Source organism: Canis lupus, chromosome 8, assembly GCF_048164855.1.
Source record: "Canis lupus baileyi chromosome 8, mCanLup2.hap1, whole genome shotgun sequence".
NCBI classification, from domain to species: Eukaryota; Metazoa; Chordata; class Mammalia; order Carnivora; family Canidae; genus Canis; species Canis lupus.
This window is the reverse complement of record NC_132845.1, coordinates 67,821,970-67,841,641: the sequence shown is the minus strand read 5'-3', so window position 1 is coordinate 67,841,641 and position 19,672 is coordinate 67,821,970. Positions and strand designations below refer to the sequence as shown.

Below are 19,672 nucleotides of genomic sequence, written 5' to 3'. Positions count from 1 at the left end.
TCTGAAGTGAAATGTGAGGCATCTCCTAGACCCTGGAAGTCTGGTTGCACGAGGTGCTTTAGGTACATGATGCCTGGTGGTGGAGGGAGGGGAGCAGGAACCACCTGAGTGACACAAGCCCAATCCTTCTACATGTGTACTGCAGCAGACACAGACCAGAAGGTAAAGAGAATGAGACAAAGACCCAAGGCACTCCCTCTACTTCCAGAATGAATCCCCATAGCTTGGGAAGGGGGTGAGGATGCCAGACCACCAGGGCCTGTTGACTTTTCTGCTTTTCCTGAATTCAGATTGATTAGTCTAGATCCCAAATGGTGGTCAATAGGAAGATCATCTCTAAGAGGAAGTAATGTCACTCTACCTCCTACCTACAGAAATTATAGTTGTGGTATGGGGGGTACTCCTTTAGTAGATCTGGTGAGATCAGTAATAACCTCTTATGTGTTCCTAGCATGTTTGAAGTACTCAACACTTGAGCTATTTACCCTTTGTTAACTCTTTTGATCCTCAAAATGGACAAGGGAAACAAGGTAGATGCTGATTAGTAACCCAAGTCAAGGTTCCAGAGGCAATGAGCCTGAACAGTTACTCACAGATAGAGGAGCACCAGGCTGGTAGCCAGGAGAAGCCAGGTTTCCATGGAAAAGCTTGGGATTAGGTCCATGGCCACTTTTCTTCTGCGTATTCTCTTTACTTTTGTTCAGCAGTGTGTGCTAGTCTTCACTGGCCTATATGTGCAGAGCTTCCCTTCCCACAGCAATGATTCAGTGAGGCTAGAATGTATATACTGAAAAGGGGGAGGAGCTGGAGCTACAACCAGTAGAAAGGCCACTCTTGCTCCACCTCCAGGTACTCCACCCATGAGTGTTGGCAAAGCAAGGTAGACACTTTCAATTTGATCTTCTTTGAGTTCACGCTCTGTGGGAAATTAATAAACAACTCAGTGTTATTAGTAATCTTAAAGGTTATAGACACAGGGAAAGCCACTCACCTTAAATCTCTAGCCTGTCCTTGTCACCATGGCTCCCTACACCCCTAAATACTCGAAATCCTTCAAACAAGCTAGGTTTACACATCTTTACCCATGTAATTTCCTCTGCCTATAAATCCCCCTGTGTCCCCTACAAGGATCCTACTCATCCTCCAAGCCCATTTCAGACATAATTACTATTAGAGTCTTTCCTCAACAACCTCCTTGACATATATAACCACTGCCTTCTCTGGGAAATTTCTGTACTATTATTGGCCTCTCTACACTCTAGTCCCATTGTTGGTCTTGACACCTATCTGCCTTACACATAGCTTCTTAGAGGTGCAGTCTGTGTACTCATCAACATTACATACCTAATCCCCCAGGAAAGCACTATATTCTCAGGGGAGCATCCAGAAAAGGTTGGTGGAGTTGAGTTGGCAGAGGTGAAATTTTGGGGCTTCCTGGGTGTCCTTTTTGGGTGGACTGTAGGTGACCAGGCCACATACCCTCCAGGAGAAATCTAAGAACATAGTAGTATCCAGAAATTACACCTGCTCATTATCATCACTCTGACCCATGTACTGTGTCTGCATGGCCTAAGAAACTATGGATTATGTGGCATACTTCTGGAATCTCTGGGACAACACAGCCCTACAAATAGATAATTAAGAAAGAAGTGGCTGCAAGCTTGAATAATAACAATGGGCAGACATAGGAAGCTGGAAGATGATCCCCAGGAAAAGTAGGAGAGAAAGTCCCAGGAATTCTGAAATATTTCTGCCCCTTTTGGTGCCTTCACTGGGCACCATTCAATAGGGTCATGATATTCCCTGTTTATAGATGTGGCAACTGAGACTCAGTGACTGCAATGAGCTTTCCAACAACCCATTGATCACAAGAACAAATTGTAAATAAGCAAACATGAAGAGAGACTGGAAAGTCTCCTGGGCTCTGAAACATCAGTATTCAATGCTTGCCCTTCCCTGGTAAGGGTCACTACATAAATAGTGAGATCCAGGCTGCAACAGCAAAGTGGTTAAATTTTTGTTCCTACCTCCACGGTGACCTGAACAGCAGCTATCTTGTGGGTCTTCCAGGACAAAGGACTCCGCCTCACATCAGCAGGAAAGACAGATGCTAGTCAAGATGGTAGTAAGGGTATTGTTGGGTGGGATCTGCCTCCCTATGTTCCCCAGCAGAGTACACAGAATACATGCAAACAAGGGAAGATTCCTGTCATCTGATAATCTGGACAACTTAATTCCTTCACATAAGCACAAAGCCTTTCTTATTTTACTTGGAAACCAAGCCTCTGTGGAAACTAATATGCTCCAAAACCCATGCTCCACTATGATGATTTGTAACTAAGCCAATAAGGGCATCCACCTGCCCTATTTACCTCAGGCCCTGCTCTAGCTGGTTAGAACCTGTCCCAGTAATGATAGGCTAGTCATTGCTAGGCACTAAAATTCAGCCAGCACCAGATCAATGCAGATGGCCTTGTCTGTAGGGGGAAAGAAGCACGAGCTTTGTGCTCCATCTTTCCTCAGGAGGTGACACCTGATATGATGAAACTCGGATCCTCAGAGTTGTGCAGAATGTATGAAGGAAGACACTGTGTTTTGGAACAACACCCCTCATCCCTCGTGGCTGTCATGTACTCCTTCCTGTACTAACATCATGTACTTTCCAAACTCTGCTCTAAATACGTGGGATAAAAATATAATTAAGACCCAGGCATATGTTCTCATTCATTTGGGGAATATATAATAGTGAAAGGGAATATAAGGGAAGGGAGAAGAAATGTGTGGGAAATATCAGAAAGGGAGACAGAACGTAAAGACTGCTAACTCTGGGAAACGAACTAGGGGTGGTAGAAGGGGAGGAGGGTGGGGGGTGGGAGTGAATGGGTGACGGGCACTGGGGGTTATTCTGTATGTTAGTAAATTGAACACCAATAAAAAATAAATTAAAAAAAAAGCAAAAAAATAAAATAAAATAAAATAAAATAAAATAAAATAAAATAAAAAAAGACCCAGGCATCATTCAGTTGTAGCTAGAGAAAACGAACAAATTATAGTACAGCCAAGGAAAAGTAACTATGTGTTCTCTTCAACGGGAAATAGCTTATATGCTTTCTGTTTCTATAGACATTGGTCAAATTGAATCTCAAATAACATTCAAGAGAGCTTGAGTTTACAACCTATTCAGGTGTAATCTGAAACTGGTTCCTATATGCAGAAGCCAGGAAGAAATCCAAGTAATAGAATACCACCTCAGTTTGACAGTTTTAATATGCAAAAGGAATTTACTCACAAGTCTTGTCTTGGGTAGCTATAAGACAGTAGATCTCTACACCTGACTGCCACATCTTAAAAGTTTATACATAGACCTCAACTGTGTTCAGTCACATGTACCTTCCAGATAGTCTAAGCACCACATTACTAAATTGAGGCTGTGTCTTTGGGGCAATTTCTGGGATGGGAAAGACAGCAAAATACACATTCCAAGGACAGAGGAGAGGGTGAGTAGCCTCCAGTTGTCTGGACCAGTTCACAGGTCAGCTATCAGTTGTTCTAATTGTTGACCTCCTAGTGTGAATTGACTGACCTTGAGCAGGTAAACCTAATGCAGCAGTGATAATACACTCTGATCAAGTTGGATTTGAACCTGGAACTCAGGGGTGGTTAACAAGAAAAATAGAAATATCAATTATCACGTTAATAAATTAAGTTTTAAAAAAAGTCCTATCATCAAAATACTTTTAGAAAAAACATTTGATAATATTTGATTCCCATTTATGGGGATCCCTGGGTGGCGCAGCGGTTTGGCGCCTGCCTTTGGCCCAGGGCGCTATCCTGGAGACCCGGGATCGAGTCCCACGTTGGACTCCCGGTGCATGGAGCCTGCTTCTCCCTCTGCCTGTGTCTCTGCCTCTCTCTCTCTCTCTCTCTCTCTGTGACTATCGTAGATAAATAAAAATTAAAAAAAAAACCTACAGGAAATATTATTCTTCATAGTATAAAAGCACTTTCCTCTTTTTTTTTAAAGCACTTTCCTCTTATACCACTTTAATGTTTCACCTTATGCACATACAGCCTTTTGAAAAGTAGTGACTTTTCTTAAATAAGAAAATAAAAAAAATACCATCAATTAACTTTTTGCTGAAAATAGGAAGAACATAATTAATTGTTTTTGTCAGGAACCCAGCTTGGGGATTCCAGGGTAAAAAGTTCAAAAATCACAGAAAAAATTAAATATTTTTCTACTTTGTAAGACTTCCTAAACTGTTCAGCAAGGAGCAGAGGGGAAACAAGGCCAGAGGGTTCATTTGGCCAAGGTTTTCTAGGTTCACAAGCTGGAGTTCTTGACCTTTAGTTAGAAAACAGACTTCTTTGATAATCAGATAAAAGTAATGACATCTCTCCCTAGAAAATAATGAAACACTCCTCAAACATTTTTCCCTGCAGTTCCAAGGGATTCCCAAAGAGACATGAAACAATGATAGCTGCCAAGCCCACTGATTTTTTTCTAGACAGCCTGTCTCACCAAATAGCCTACTCCTGAGCCCCAGCAGGAGATTCCAGTTGGCAACATAGGTATTTCCAGGACTATGGGAACCCTTCCCTCAGTCTGAATCACTCTTCACTGTGCCCGGTGTTATGACACACCATGGGGGCAAACTGTGAACAAGACTATTACAAAGGGAGGGGCGTCTGGGTGGCTGAGTCAGTTAAGCATTCAACTCTTGATCTCAGCTCAGGTCTTGATCTCAGGGACATGAGTTCAAGCCCCATATTGGGTTCCATGCTGGGCATAGAGCCTACTTAAAAAAAAAAAAAAAAAAAAAAAAAAAAACTATTATAAAGGGCACTTACACAGAGTGGGGAACTCCACTGCAATCAGACAACTCCAAAGGGATCAGGAGCTTGGGGAAGGCAGAGAAAAGTGGGATGTGGAGCCCCTCTGTGGGTCAGTGTACAGGTGTTTCCCATAGGAGATGACAGGTTGTACCATGGACAGAGGAGTATTTGGCCAGAGGACTAGAAGGAGAGAAAGCATTTTGGGCTGTAAGAGTGACCAGATTACATTCATTATCATTGCTGAGTATGTTTATAATTCCTAGGTTGCAAAGTACAGTATCTAAGTCAAGCTGATTTTTATTGCTGCTAATAAGGAAGTAATCACATCACAGTCCCAGATAAGGATCTTCCGCTTCTGGGCCAAAGCTAAAGCCAAACAGTGGTCAGGTGGGGGCTGAAGACTGGGCAGGGCCTCTAGAAAAAGCTACCTTAGTGACCTGTCTTACATTTGTCAGGGTAATTTCTGGATTTTAAAACATTTATTGAGGTAAAATTCACATAATGTAAGATTAACCATTTTATTTAAATTCAGTTAATTAACATATAGTGCACTATTAGTTTCAGAGGTAGAGTTCAGGGATTCATCAGTCTTATATAACCCAGTGCTGGGCAGCCTGGGTGGCTCAGTGGTTTAGTGCCCCCTTCAGCCCAGGGCGTGATGCTGGAGACCCAGGATCGAGTCCCACGTCGGGCTCCCTGCATGGAGCCTGCTTCTCCCTCTGCCTGTGTCTCTGCCTCTGTGTGTGTGTGTGTCTCTCATGAATAAATAAATAAAATCTTTAACAACAACAAAAAACCACCGTGCTCATTATATCACCTGCAGTCCTTAATGCCCATCACCCAGTTACCCCATCCCCAACCCATCTCTCCTCCAGCAACCCTGTTTGTTTCCTACAATTAAGAGTCTCTTATGGTTTGTCTCCCTCTGATTTCATCTTATTTTATTCTTCCCTTCCTTCTCCTATGATTCTCTGTTTTGTTTCTTAAATTCCACATACTAATGAAATCATATGACAATTGTCTTTCTCTGTCTTATTTCACAGAGCATAATTTATACTCTCTAGTTTCATCCATGTCATTGCAAATGTTAGATTCCTTTTTTGATGGCTGAGTAATATTCCATTGTGTGCATATACCACATCTTTATCCATTCATCTGTCCATGGACATCTGGGCTCTTTCCATAGTCTGGCTATTTTGGACATATAAACATTAGTGTTTATAGCAGCAAAATTAACCATTTTAAAGTAAACAGTTCAGTGTCCCTTAGTACTGTTCAAGGGAAAAACCACAAGCCCAAGATGGGGTCATTTATGCTAGGCCAAGCCACTAAACTAGGGCTTAGTACCTAATTTAATTGCAATTTCAACCTCTCCCAGAAATGTTGTCTTAACAGGTCAGGAATCTTGTGGTTGGCACATTATTTCTGAGGTAATCTGTCACATGGGCCCTTCTCCAACCTTCAGAGGAAGAGGAGGTGATAATCCACTTAATAAGACCCCTGTCATCCAGGGAGGATGACCTTACTGAAACAAGCTTTTTTTTTTTTTTTTTTTAATTCATGAGAGACACAGAGAGGCAGACATAGGCAGAGGGAGAAACAGGCTCCCAGTGAAGAGCCCAATGCAGGGACTCATCCTGGGACTCCAGGATCACTCCCCAAAGGCAGATGCTCAACCACTGAGCTACCCAGGCATTCCTTGCTGAAACAATCTTTTCTTTTGCTAATTAACTTCTTTGCCCCACCCTCCTGCCTATAACAACCTTCCATTTCCTACAACTCCTCAAAACATTTCTCTATTTGCTAGAGAGGATGTAACCTGAAGATTCTTGACTTGCTTTGGAAAGTCAATGAGATCTTCAAATTTACTCTGTTGAATTTCATTTTTTAACAATACATTCATGATGTTGTGCAGCCACTACCTCTATCTAGTTCCAAAACATTTCCATTTCTCCAAAATAAAATCCTGTGCCCATTAAGCAGGTTCTCCTCACTCTCTCCTTTCCTCAGCCGCTGTGAATTGTTGATGGACAGTCTTGTCTTTAGAGATTTTACCCACTCTAGATATTTCATGTAAATGGAGTCATGTAATATGTGATCTCTTGTGTCTGGCTCCTATTAATTTAAATTTAAAGAGCTAATTACCTTTTTTCAACAATTCATGAATCAGCAACATCTCATCTAGAAGTGAGCTCCCAGGAACTATACTAAATGGAAGGATTTTACAGATAAAAGGAGGTAGGACAGGAATTTAAGAGTGTATTATTTCAGGGAAAAAAAGGGGGGGGGGGGGTTGGAACACCTGGGTGGCTCAGTTGGTTAAGCATCTGCCTTTGTTTTTTTTTTTTTAATAAATTAATTTTTTATTGGTGTTCAATTTACCAACATACAGAATAACACCCAGTGCTCATCCCGTCAAGCGTCCCCCTCAGTGCCCGTCACTCAATCACCACCCCACCCCCCACCCCACCCCCCACCCCTTCCACCACCCCTAGTTCGTTTCCCACAGTTAGGAGTCTCTATGTTCTGTCTCCCTTTCTGATATTTCCCACACATTTCTTCTCCCTTCCCTTATATTCCCTTTCACTATTATTTATATTCCCCAAATGAATGAGAACATATGTTTGTCCTTCTCCGATTGACTTACTTCACTCAGCGTAATACCCTCCAGTTCCATCCACTTTGAAGCAAATGGTGGGTATTTGTCATTTCTAATGGCTGAGTAATATTCCATTGTATACATAGACCACATCTTCTTTATCCATTCATCTTTCGATGGACACCGAGGCTCCTTCCACAGTTTGGCTATTGTGGACATTGCTGCTAGAAACATCGGGGTGCAAGCATCTGCCTTTGGCTCAGGTCATGGGACTGAGTCCTGCACGTGGCTCTGTGCTCAGCGGAAAGTCAGCTTCTCCCCCTGCCCCTCCCCCTACTCGCGCTCCCCACCCCTGCTCATGCTCCCAATCTCTCTCTCCTCCTCCCCCCCCATTAATTAATTAATTAATTAAATCCTTTTTTAAAAGTGTGTATTATTTCAGGCAAAATTACCTTCCCTTTAGGGAAGACAAGGGGTATTACGCTGATGCCCTCACTGGTGCTGATCAGGAAATACCAGACTGACTGGCGTAAAACCGCCCTCCTGGCGGAAGCAGAAACTGCAGTTGTTAAGTATTAAGTGTTGGTGGGGCTTAACATAAGTGACCCCATTTGGGGCCTGTTTCTTTTGAACGCTTCCTTTACTTAGGATAATGATTTCAAGGTTCATCCCTGCTTTGGCATGTATCACTGCTTCATTTCTTTCATGGCTGAATAATATCCTATGACATGTCCTGTCAACCTGAAAATACAAAGCCACGGTGAGAGGCAAACTATTGTTTGTCAAATAACTGCAATCCAGGGAGCAGCACAGATTCAGGTAGAAACCCAAACATGGCCCCACTTTAAGATGAAAGCATGGGGTTTTATGAGACAAGGAGAGTGTGCAATATAATGAGTTAAAGAAAAACACCACGTTTTCTATGGGGGTTTTTACAAGCTGAGCTACTCTATTGGTTTTATTTTCAGAAAGTCTGTAACTATCAATCCTATGATCCCACTGACTTCTCAAGCAATTGCTTAAAGCCACCTGGTCCAAAGGTTTTGACTGGGAAGGCAGTTTCTCCACAGTGCCTATTCCAGCTCTATCTCTAGTCATGTCAATTTTTCACCATATATAACAATTTTTATCCATTTGAGACAGGGAAACTAAAGGGATCCAATTAAAATCTGCTTCTTTGCTCCTTTTCCTGCTTCTATTCTCACTAGGACCTACATTGTCTCTTACATATGCCTTATAGAACTGATAATGTACGTCCTCCTTATAAAGGTCAAGGGGGGTGTAATTGGGGACCTGGCCCAGGAGTTAACGATTTCTTTGGAGTCTTCCAGCACAATAGATAATGCCTAAGGAGTGACTGGGCAGGTTGTTACCAATGTTTGCTAAGACCACTGACTCATCAAGACCTCTGATTTCAGGGCATAAGTGATTTATGGAGAACACCTAACATCCATCTGTGTTCCTAGATTACTAAGACTTTGTGCACCAGACCATCATCCTCAATAAAATCTCCAGGTCCCAAGCAACGACAAGACTCATTTTTCTTTCCTTTCTGAGTCTCCCAGATACTCTGTCCATATCTACACTCCCTCTATATCTTTAATAAATGCTGCTCGCATTTCCTGTTGGCCTATTTCTATCCTGTTCAAAGCCAAGGGTCCTCTTGGCTGGTCTTGCGGGACCCACCTCTATGTCCTTGGACCCAACCAGCCTGAATCATATCCATTCATTAATTTCCATTATTTCTACCTTCTGGCTATTGCAAATAGCACTGCTATGAATAGGCAGGTAGATGTATTTCTTTGGGAAACTTGTCAATTTTCTTAGGTATTTAACTAGGAGAGGAACTGGTGGGTCATATGGTAGTTCTATGTTTAACTTTTTGAGGAACTGCTAAACTGTCTTCCACAGTGGCTGCACCATTTTACATTGCCACCAAATGTACCAAATGCACCAACAAATGGTTCCAATTTCTCCACAATCCCAATAATACTTGCTATTTTCTTTTTTTATTTTTTATAGCTATCCAAGTGCTTATGAAATAATAAGATTTCTGGGATTTTTGACTCTGTGCAACCAAAATGGTTAAGAATCTGAGAGAACATAATATCCAAAAATCTCTAAAGAACTAATAAAACTCAACACTAAGAAAACAAATAATCCAATTAAAAATGGGCAGAAGACAGGAACAGATATTTTTCCAAAGAAGACCTATAGATGGCCAGTGTGAAAAGATGCTTAACATCATTCATCACCAGGAAAATACCTCAAAACTACAAGGAGATAACACCTTACACCTGTCAGAATGGCTAAAGTTAACAACACAAGAAAAAAACAGATGTTGGCAAGGATGTAGAGAAAGGGCATAAGTGATTTATGGAGTATCCTGTCAACCTGAAAATACAAAGCCACAGTGAGGGGCAAACTGCAATCCAGGGAGCAGCACAGATTCAGGTAGAAACCCAAACATGGCCCCACTTTAAGATGAAAGCAGGGGGTTTTATGAGACAAGGGGAGTGTCTCACCCCTCTTGCAGTGTTGGTGAGAATGCAAACTGGTGCAGCCACTCTGGAAAACAGTATGGAGTTTCCTCAAAAGTCAAAAGCCTCTAAGTATTTACCCAAAGAATACAAAAATACTAATTCAAAGGGATACATACATCCCAATATTTATAGCAGCATTATTTATAATAGCCAAATTACGGAAAGAGTACAAATGTTCATGGACTAATGAATGGATAAAAAAGTTGTGTGTGTGTGTGTGTGTGTGTGTTTACATATGTTCATGGACTAATGAATGGATAAAAAAGTTGTGTGTGTGTGTGTGTGTGTGTGTGTTTACATATATATGTAAACACACACACACACACACACAATGGAATATTAGCCATAAAAAAGAAGGGAATCTTGTCATTTACAAAGACATGAATGGAGCTAGAGAATATTATGCTAAGTGAAATAAATCAATCAGGGAAAGACAAATATCCTATGATTTCATTCATATGTGGAATTCAAGAATTTAAGAAAGAAAACAAATGATCCTAAGGGAAAAAGACAGAAGCAAACCAAAAGCCAGACTCTTAACTACAGACGAGAAACTGATGATTGCTAGGGAGGATGCAGGGGTGAGGGGGAGATGGGTAAAATAGGTGATGAGGATTAAGGAGGGCACTTGTTGTGATGAGCACCTGATAATGTAAGTAAATGTTGAATCATAAATTGTACACCTTGAAACTAATATTACACTGTATGTTAACCAAATGAAATTAAAAAAAAAAAAAAAGAATCTGAGAGAACATGCCAGAGATAGAGAGGAACAAGGAAGGGTGTAATTGGGGACCTGGCCCAGGAGGCCTCTGAGCTTTCTGTAGACTCCAGGAGTATTCATGCTCTCTATTGTGTAGACAGTCAGCAAATAGGGATCCACAGGCAGGCCATGTGTGAGTTATTTAAACATCCTCAGGCCTCAGTTGCCTAACCCATTAAAAATTCTTTCCTTCCAAAATTGAGGACCAGACCAGACTCTGGGTGTGACCTGCAGGGACTTGGAGCCTGCTAGTCTGGCTCATGGTAGCTTTGACTTAAGAGATCATGTGGCCAGCCAGATACCTGACCCTTGGCAGGCCCTCTATCAATGTTCATTCAGTATGAACTCAAAAACAGTTCAGCTCATGGCTGAGAGAAGACAAGAGTTATAGAGTTACCCCAAATTAGGGACATATTTTCTTTGAGCAAGAGGAGGAAATGTGAGTTCAAGATTTAATTGACAAAATAATTAAAAGGTTGAGAGTTTACTGGATGTGGACTGTTTATCTTTTCCCTTCTTATAATGTTTAAATGGCTCTTTTTACTGCCTGCTCTATGAGGAGCCACTGAGGTTAGAGACTTCATTTTCTGAGTTCTACTAGAAGCCTGCCTTCAGCATCTGTCCAGCTATGTAAACACAGGGTAGGGAGCAAGGAAACCACACCTTACTTTTCTCCATCCCTGCAGGATCTAAAGACCCACTCGGTTGAGATCTCTCTCATCCTTCTTCTAGTCTAGGAAGAATTTGTTTCTGAACAGTTTCCTAGGTTGAATGTATAGCAGGCCAAGGAAGGTAAATCCCAAAGGAATGAACAAATAGGAGTAAGGAGAGCTTGTTCTCTCCATACCAACAAAATGTGTTTATCAAATTCAGTTGGGACTTCTAGGCAGGGCTGGGACCAGGGTAAGGAGAGTGAGGCATTCCACTTAAGCCCAAAATTGCCAAAAATATTAATAATCAGATAAGTATTTTAATGCAACCAGATTATTCTCTAAAGCAGTATTTTTTAAAAAATCAGGGGTGCCTAGGTGGCTTAGTTGGCTAAGCATCTGTCTCTTGATCTCAATTCAGGTCTTGATTTTAGGGGTGTGAGTTCAAGCCCTGCACTGGGCTCCATCCTGGTCATGGAATCTACATAAAAAAATTTTAAAAAATCAATATTAATTCAATGAGGGACAAAATATCAAAATTTTATTTTTTAAAGATTTTATTTATTTATTTATTCATGAGACACACACACAGAGGCAGAGACATAGGCACAGAGAGAAGCAAGCTCCCCTCAGGGAACCCCATGTGGGACTCTAGGATCACACCCTAAGCCAACAACAGAGCTTAACCACTGAGCCATCCAGGCATCCCAAAATATCAAAATTTTAAATAAATACAGGATCAATAGGTTAATTTTATCTATACACCAGGGTCCATCTGGCTAATGACATGCATGCTGCAGTGTTTAGAGGTGAAGTTGTCCTCATTCTGCAACTTATAGCCACCAAATGTACCAAATACACCAACAAACAGTTCCAATTTCTCCACAATCCCACTAATACTTGTTATTTTCCTTTTTTATTTTTTATAGCTATCCAAGTAGTTAGCTATAAATGTATCAAAAAGTAAAAGGCATGGACAGATGGACAGAGGGATAGATTGACAGATGATAAAGCAAATGGAACAAAATGCTAATTGTTCTACATAGGTGGTGGGGACACAAGTGCTTACTAAACAATTTTTTCCATCTTTCTGTTCAAATTTTTTATATTTGAAACTGTCATTATAAAAATAGGGAAGAAATTATGTATTTCCCCCACTCCCCTGCCCTAGTCAGACCCTCATCACTGACCCTGACAATAACTACAGCCTCTTGGCTGATCTCCTTGTAGAAGGTGAATTTTGCACATATAATCAGGGCTCCCGGTTTGATACCCCCACAGGTGCTGACTGCGCCTGATCTAGGTGAGAGGTGACTACCCAGCTGCATTCCCAGCAGCCCTCTTTAGACACTGTGCATCACGCTAGCATCTTTGTAGGTCCCTGAACACCCTGTGCTACCTCTACACTTCTATGCCTTTGATCATGCTGTGCCAACTGCTTTATTCTCCCCTAAATGCCATCTCATCTTTAAAATTCCTCCCAGAAGAACACAGGCAACACCCTTTTTGAACTCAGCCACAGTAACTTCTTGCAAGATACATCCACAAAGGCAAAAGAAACAAAAGCAAAAATGAACTATTGGGACTTCATCAAGATAAGAAGCTTTTGCACAGCAAAGGATACAGTCAACAAAACTAAAAGACAACCTACAGAATGGGAGAAGATATTTGCAAATGACATATCAGATAAAGGGCTAGTTTCCAAGATCTATAAAGAACTTCTTAAACTCAACAGCAAAGAAAAAAACAATCCAATCATGAAATGGGCAAAAGACATGAAGAGAAATCTCACAGAGGAAGACATAGACATGGCCAACATGCACATGAGAAAATGCTCTGCATCACTTGCCATCAGGGAAATACAAATCAAAACCACAATGAGATACCACCTCACACCAGTGAGAATGGGGAAAATTAACAAGGCAGGAAATAACAAATGTTGGAGAGGATGCAGAGAGAAGGGAACCCTCTTACACTGTTGGTGGGAATGTGAACTGGTGCAGCCACTCTGGAAAACTGTGTGAAGGTTCCTCAAAGAGTTAAAAATAGACCTGCCCTATGACCCAGCAATTGCACTGTTGGGGATTTACCCCAAAGATTCAGATGCAATAAAACGCCGGGACACCTGCACCCCGATGTTTATAGCAGCAATGTCCACAATAGCCAAACTGTGGAAGGAGCCTCAGTGTCCATCGAAAGAGGAATGGATAAAGAAGATGTGGTTTATGTATACAATGGAATATTACTCAGCCATTAGAAACGACAAATACCCACCATTTGCTTCAAAGTGGATAGAACTGGAGGGTATTATGCTGAGTGAAGTAAGTCAATCGGAGAAGGACAAACATTATATGTTCTCATTCATTTGGGGAATATAAATAATAGTGAAAGGGAATATAGGGGAAGGGAGAAGAAATGTGTGGGAAATATCAGAAAGGGAGACAGAACATAAAGACTCCTAACTCTGGGAAACGAACTGGGGGTGGTAGAAGGGGAGGAGGGCGGGGGGTGGGGGTGAGTGGGTGACGGGCACTGAGGGGGACGCTTGACGGGATGAGCACTGGGTGTTATTCTGTATGTTGGTAAATTGAACACCAATAAAAATTATTTTATTAAAAAAAAGAAAAAAAAAGAAATGATAAGCAAACATTCAAAAAATAAAAAAAATAAAAAGAGCTCCTGGAAATAAAAAGTATTGATGGAAGATGTAACGTTCCCTAAAAAGGAGGAAGGTAAAGTTAGGGAAATCACTTGAAAAAAAATTAAGACAAAGAGATGGAAAATGGAGAGAAAATATAAGAAAACTAAAGAATCACTGTATAAGTTCTATCAAACAAATTGGAGTTTCAGGGCAGAGAATAGAAAAAAGGGAAAGAGGGATGCCTGGTGGCTCAGAGGTTGAGCATCTGCCTTTGGCTCAGGGCGTGATTCCAGGTCTGGGGATCGAATCCCACATCTGGCTCCCTGTGGGGAAGCCTGCTTCTCCCCCTGCCTATGTCTCTGCCTCTCTCTGTGTGTGTCTCTCATGAATAAATAAATAAAATCTTTAAAATAAGAAAAAAAGGAAAGAAATAATTCAAGACAACTCCCCAGAACCAAAGGGCAAGAGTCTCCAGATTGAAAAGCCAATACACAGTATGGTCAAATACAGTAGCCCCTGGACACATGTGGCTAGTTACATTTTAATATAAATGTATTTTAAAAAAGATGAAATCAGAAATGCGGTTCTTCAGCCATACCAGCCACATTTCAAGTGCACAACAGCCTCATGTGGCTGGAGGAAACCATATTGGACAACACAGAGAACATTTGTGTCACTGCAGAAAGGTCTCTCAGACAGCTTTGCCTCGAATAATGGATGAAGGCACACCATCAAGAATGTTCAGAACACTAGAGATAAAAGGAAGATTCCCCTAAGCTTCCAGAAATGGGGTGGGGCTGAGGTGGTACGAGAAACAGGTCACATACAAAAACTTAGAGATTAGAGGGCATCAAGTTCTTAAAACAATACCAGAAGCAACACCCTGTGTCTTCCAGGTCAAGTGGAAAGGAATGGGAGAGAGAGAAAAAAAAAAAAAAAAAAAGACTCTGTATCTTCAAATTCCGAGAGAAAATTCTAGCCTGCATAGAATTCTATGTCCAGACCATCAATCAAGCATGAGGGTAGAAAAGAGGTATATTCAGACATGCACATCTTAAAAAAAAAGGAAAGAAAAAAAATGTACTCCTTTGCATCATTCTAATGAAAGCTACAAAAGGAGAGAGAAAACCAAGAAAGAGGAGCCACAGGAACAGGTAATTCAACACAGCAGAGTACAGAGAAGGGAGTGATGCTTCGTGTAAAACGGATGATGAAGGATAGAAAAATCAAATTTTACAAAAAGGAACTATTGATTCCAAGTAAAATTAAAAATTGTTGAGAGAAAGAAACAGGAACATAGACGTGCAAGTGGCTCAACTATGAATAATAAATACTTACATCATATTGATGAAGCACTGAATAGGAATCAAATTCCCACCCCTGCTTTGGGAGGGTGGAAACTGGGTGTGAGCAAGAAGATATTAGCAACCTCAACTCTCAGCTTCCAAGTAATCAAGAAGTAGCAGTAAGGAGCATGACATGTAATGACATGGTAGTAAATACCAGAAGAAACTACTAAACTGGTTGAAAATGGACTCTGGAGGGGAAAATGGGAATGGAGGTCCAGTGGAGCAAGGCACCACTAATTTTGTTATAACCAATGTAGTACTGTTCAACTTTTTATAGCATGTACATCTATACATTTGATTTTTTAAAATAAATTTTTAGAAGCCTCAGACCAGGTATCAGCTCCTCCTAACCCACTTCGGAGACAAGTGTGCTTCTCTGTGCTCCCAAAGCACCAAGGCTTACCTTCCACCATATTGAATCAGTTTGTTCATGGGTCTGACTTTTCCCCCACCAAAGGCATCTCTTACCTGAGTTCCAGAATAGTGCTCAGAAAATGTTTGTGGATCTAAACAAAAGCCAGGACAAGAACCTTCCTGCTGACCTTCCAGGCATGTTTGAGGTTCAGATAAACCTCCTGATAGCAGGTGTTGGGAAATTCCTAAATGACAAAACCATGGGGGATCCCAGGGTGGCGCAGTGGTTTGGCGCCTGCCTTTGGCCCAGGGCGCGATCCTGGAGACCCGGGATCGAATCCCACGTCGGGCTCCCGGTACATGGAGCCTGCTTCTCCCCCTGCCTGTGTCTCTGCCTCTCTCTCTCTCTCTCTCTCTCTCTCTGTGTGACTATCATAAATAAATTTTAAAAATTAAAAAAAAAAGACAAAACCATGAGTTGTATTGGTGGAAGTCCATGTGCTGTTTCCAATATGTGTTTCACAAACAGCCACAAAACACTCACAAAAAGATGTTTTTACTGAAGGCCTAGTGTGTGTTGAGCAGTGTTCTAGGCCCTGAGTGGGGCCAACATTAGTCTCAAAGTCATCCCTGTCCACTGAGGGCCCTTGGGCTCCATCCCAGCATTGGGACTAATGAGCTTGTGGGACCCACATCAGAGCTCAGGTTACCCAAACAAGCCTGAGAAGCAGCTAAATAAACACATTAAAGCATGAAGCAGACAATCCAGTTCCCATCCTTTGCCTCCCAAAGCACAGAAGGTGTGTATGGATCAGGCCAGAAGGAAAAACAAGGTGAGAGATGGCAAAATGCTCTAGCCAGAACTCTTTGATATCTCCCTCTCTCCTTCTTTCCCCCACCTCCATCCATCCTCAAGGCCTGTACATTTCTCTCACAGAATGCATCTCCTAACCACTACCACTGCCGTCATCCTGGCCATGCTGCCATCATCTTTCTCCTGAATACCTAGCAGAGTTCCCAACCAGCCCCCCTCTTCTACTCTGCCTGCTCCCAGATAGTCTCCACACTGCCACTTCAGGGAAAGAACATTATCTCACTCTCCCACTGAAGGCCCTCTGGTGGGTTCCCCATATACTAATAAAAGTTAGACTCCTGCCACTGGCATCTGAGGTCCCTGCCATCACCATCTGCTGCACTCACTGTCCTCCAACCACATGAATCTTGTCATTGTCAGATGAAGCCAAGCCCTGTCCTGCCATTTGTATGAAGGTGTTCCTCATGACAGTCCTTCCTATAGCAAAAATCTGGGCACAATGCTTTCTCAATTTGGTTTCAACTGTTGCACAAAAAAAACTCTTGAAATTAAGTGTGTGTGAGGGGCCTATTGACACCTTGACCATTACTTTTCCCTTCCCAATTCTTTTTTTATTTTATTTTATTTATTTATTCATGAGAGACCCAGAGAGAGAGAGAGGCAGAGACATAGGCAGAGGGAGAAGCAGGCTGCCTGCAGTGAGCACGATGTGGGACTCAATCCTGTTACTCCAGGATCACGCCCTGGGCTGAAGGCAGGCACTAAATGCCTGAGCCACCCAGGTGTCCCTCCCTTCCCAATTCTTGACCCTCTTTCAGGCTTCTTTTCCTTCCTCAGGTAAACTGTCCAATATGACAGCCACTGGGTTATTGAGCACTTCAAATGCAGCTGCTCTGGATCGAGATTTACTATAAAGCTTTATATGAATTTACTGGATTTTGAAGACAGTATAAAGAAAGTAATACATTTAATTATTAATTTGTATATTGGTCACATATTTAAAATGATAGCCTTGAGATATATATTGCATTAAATGATATATACTATTAAAATCAATTTCATCTCTTCCTTTTTATGTTTTCAATATGGTTATTAGAAAATTGAAAAGGCATATGTGACTCACATCATAGTCCTGTCAGACACCATTGTAGACTCTCCCACTTGCTGAGGGCATCACTAAGATTTGTACAAATGGCCAGGAAAAGAAGGGGTAGCTGTGTGGCCAGAAACAAAATTACCCTCAACAAATCAGAGGATGAAATGCAAGGCCAAGACTGCAAACCCTTTTGATGTAATATCTTTTTCTGTAATCCCAAAACACTAACATAATCCATCAGGGAGAAAGCATGGGGGCTCCTAGGAGACAGAGAAGAGAAAAATAAGACATTATGTGTCAGAGATCTCTTTTACAAATAAGAAAAATCCAATGATAATGAATATAAATGAAAAAAGAAATTACTGGCTCTAATAATCATGTTGGTTTCCCTCCCCAACATTTTTCCCTAACAGTGCAAGGTGGCCAGCAGCAGCTCCAAGCTCACATCCTCATAGTTTAGTAATCAAAAAATGGAAGAAAAAAAATAATCAACCATGTCTCTTACCTTACCTCAATTGTTCTAGCAAAAGTTGCAAGTCTAACCCTCACTGGTCTGAATCAAGCACATGCTCACCCCTAAACCAGTCACTCTGACTCTGATTGGCTGAGCCTGGTTTGCCTGCCCAAAACCAGAGCAGAATAGAGTCAATCTATTGATAAGAAATGAACTTGGAGTAGGAGAGGGGTGCTTCACAAAAAAGGGAGAATAGAAGCTGGAAGGCAAGATTAATAGATGTGGTCATACAAAGCCTCTAACTTTCAATCCTATGAGAGGACCTGAATATACCACATGCATGGCCCCCAGGACACAAAGTGAAAAATAGGTAGAAGTTTCTTTCAAATTGCAAAGAACAGAGATATACTTAGGTGGCCCTCAGTAATGGTAGTTTATTTCAAGGATACATGGAAATGTGAAGACACAGAATATCAACTATATTGGAAAGGACACATCTAGCTTCGAACAATAGTGACAAAGACATTTAATTATCTCCCATAAAAAAGCTTCTGGAGGAAGACATAGACATGGCCAACATGCATATGAGAAAATGCTCTGCATCACTTGCCATCAGGGAAATACAAATCAAAACCACAATGAGATACCACCTCTCACCAGTCAGAATGGGGAAAATTAACAAGGCAGGAAACAACAAATGTTGGAGAGGATGCGGAGAAAAGGGAACCCTCTTACACTGTTGGTGGGAATGTGAACTGGTGCAGCCACTCTGGAAAACTGTGTGGAGGTTCCTCAAACAGTTAAAAATATACCTGTCCTACGACCCAGCAATTGCACTGTTGGGGATTTACCCCAAAGATACAAATGCAATGAAACGCCGGGACACCTGCACCCTGATGTTTATAGCAGCAATGTCCACAATAGCCAAACTGTGGAAGGAGCCTCGGTGTCCAACAAAAGATGAATGGATAAAGAAGATGTGGTTTATGTATACAATGGAATATTACTCAGCTATTAGAAATGACAAATACCCACCATTTGCTTCAACGTGGATGGAACTGGAGGGTATTATGCTCTGTGAAGTAAGTCAGTCGGAGAAGGACAAACATTATATGTTCTCATTCATTTGGGGAATATAAATAATAGTGAAAGGGAATATAAGGGAAGGGAGAAGAAATGTGTGGGAAATATCAGAAAGGGAGACAGAACGTAAAGACTGCTAACTCTGGGAAACGAACTAGGGGTGGTAGAAGGGGAGGAGGGCGGGGGGTGGGAGTGAATGGGTGACGGGCACTGGGGGTTATTCTGTATGTTAGTAAATTGAACACCAATAAAAAAAATGAAAAAATAAATAAATAAATAAATAAATAAATAAATAAATAAATTGAACACCAATAAAAAATAAATTTAAAAAAAAAAAAAAGCTTCTGGAGGTAGGTAGTGCCAGGATTGGTGAAATGGAGTCATTCAAAACAAAACTCCTTTAGTCTTTCAACTCAGTCATCCTCAGAGTACCTCCCCTCATGGCCGCAAGATGGCTGCTGCAGCTCTGAGCATCACATCTTCATATAAA

The 19,672-nt window shown here is 41.5% G+C and overlaps 1 protein-coding gene across 3 annotated transcripts in view; it reads right to left on the bottom strand.

Moving 5' to 3' along the window:
• Window positions 1–19,672, bottom strand: part of LOC140638936 (cytochrome P450 3A12-like) — a 72,859-nt gene that overhangs the window by 32,780 nt on the left and 20,407 nt on the right. Inside the window, exons 2-3 of one of the 3 annotated variants that reach the window (XM_072837110.1) lie at window positions 4,852–5,016; window positions 594–918 (exon numbers count right to left, since the gene is read on the bottom strand). In XM_072837110.1, coding sequence (XP_072693211.1) covers window positions 594–664 — 71 coding nt within the window. In that variant the 5' untranslated portion in view covers window positions 665–918; window positions 4,852–5,016. Of the gene's footprint in view, window positions 1–593; window positions 919–1,344; window positions 1,486–4,851; window positions 5,017–19,672 lie in introns of those variants that run through there. The other 2 variants (XM_072837111.1, XM_072837113.1) reach the window with 2 other exon arrangements.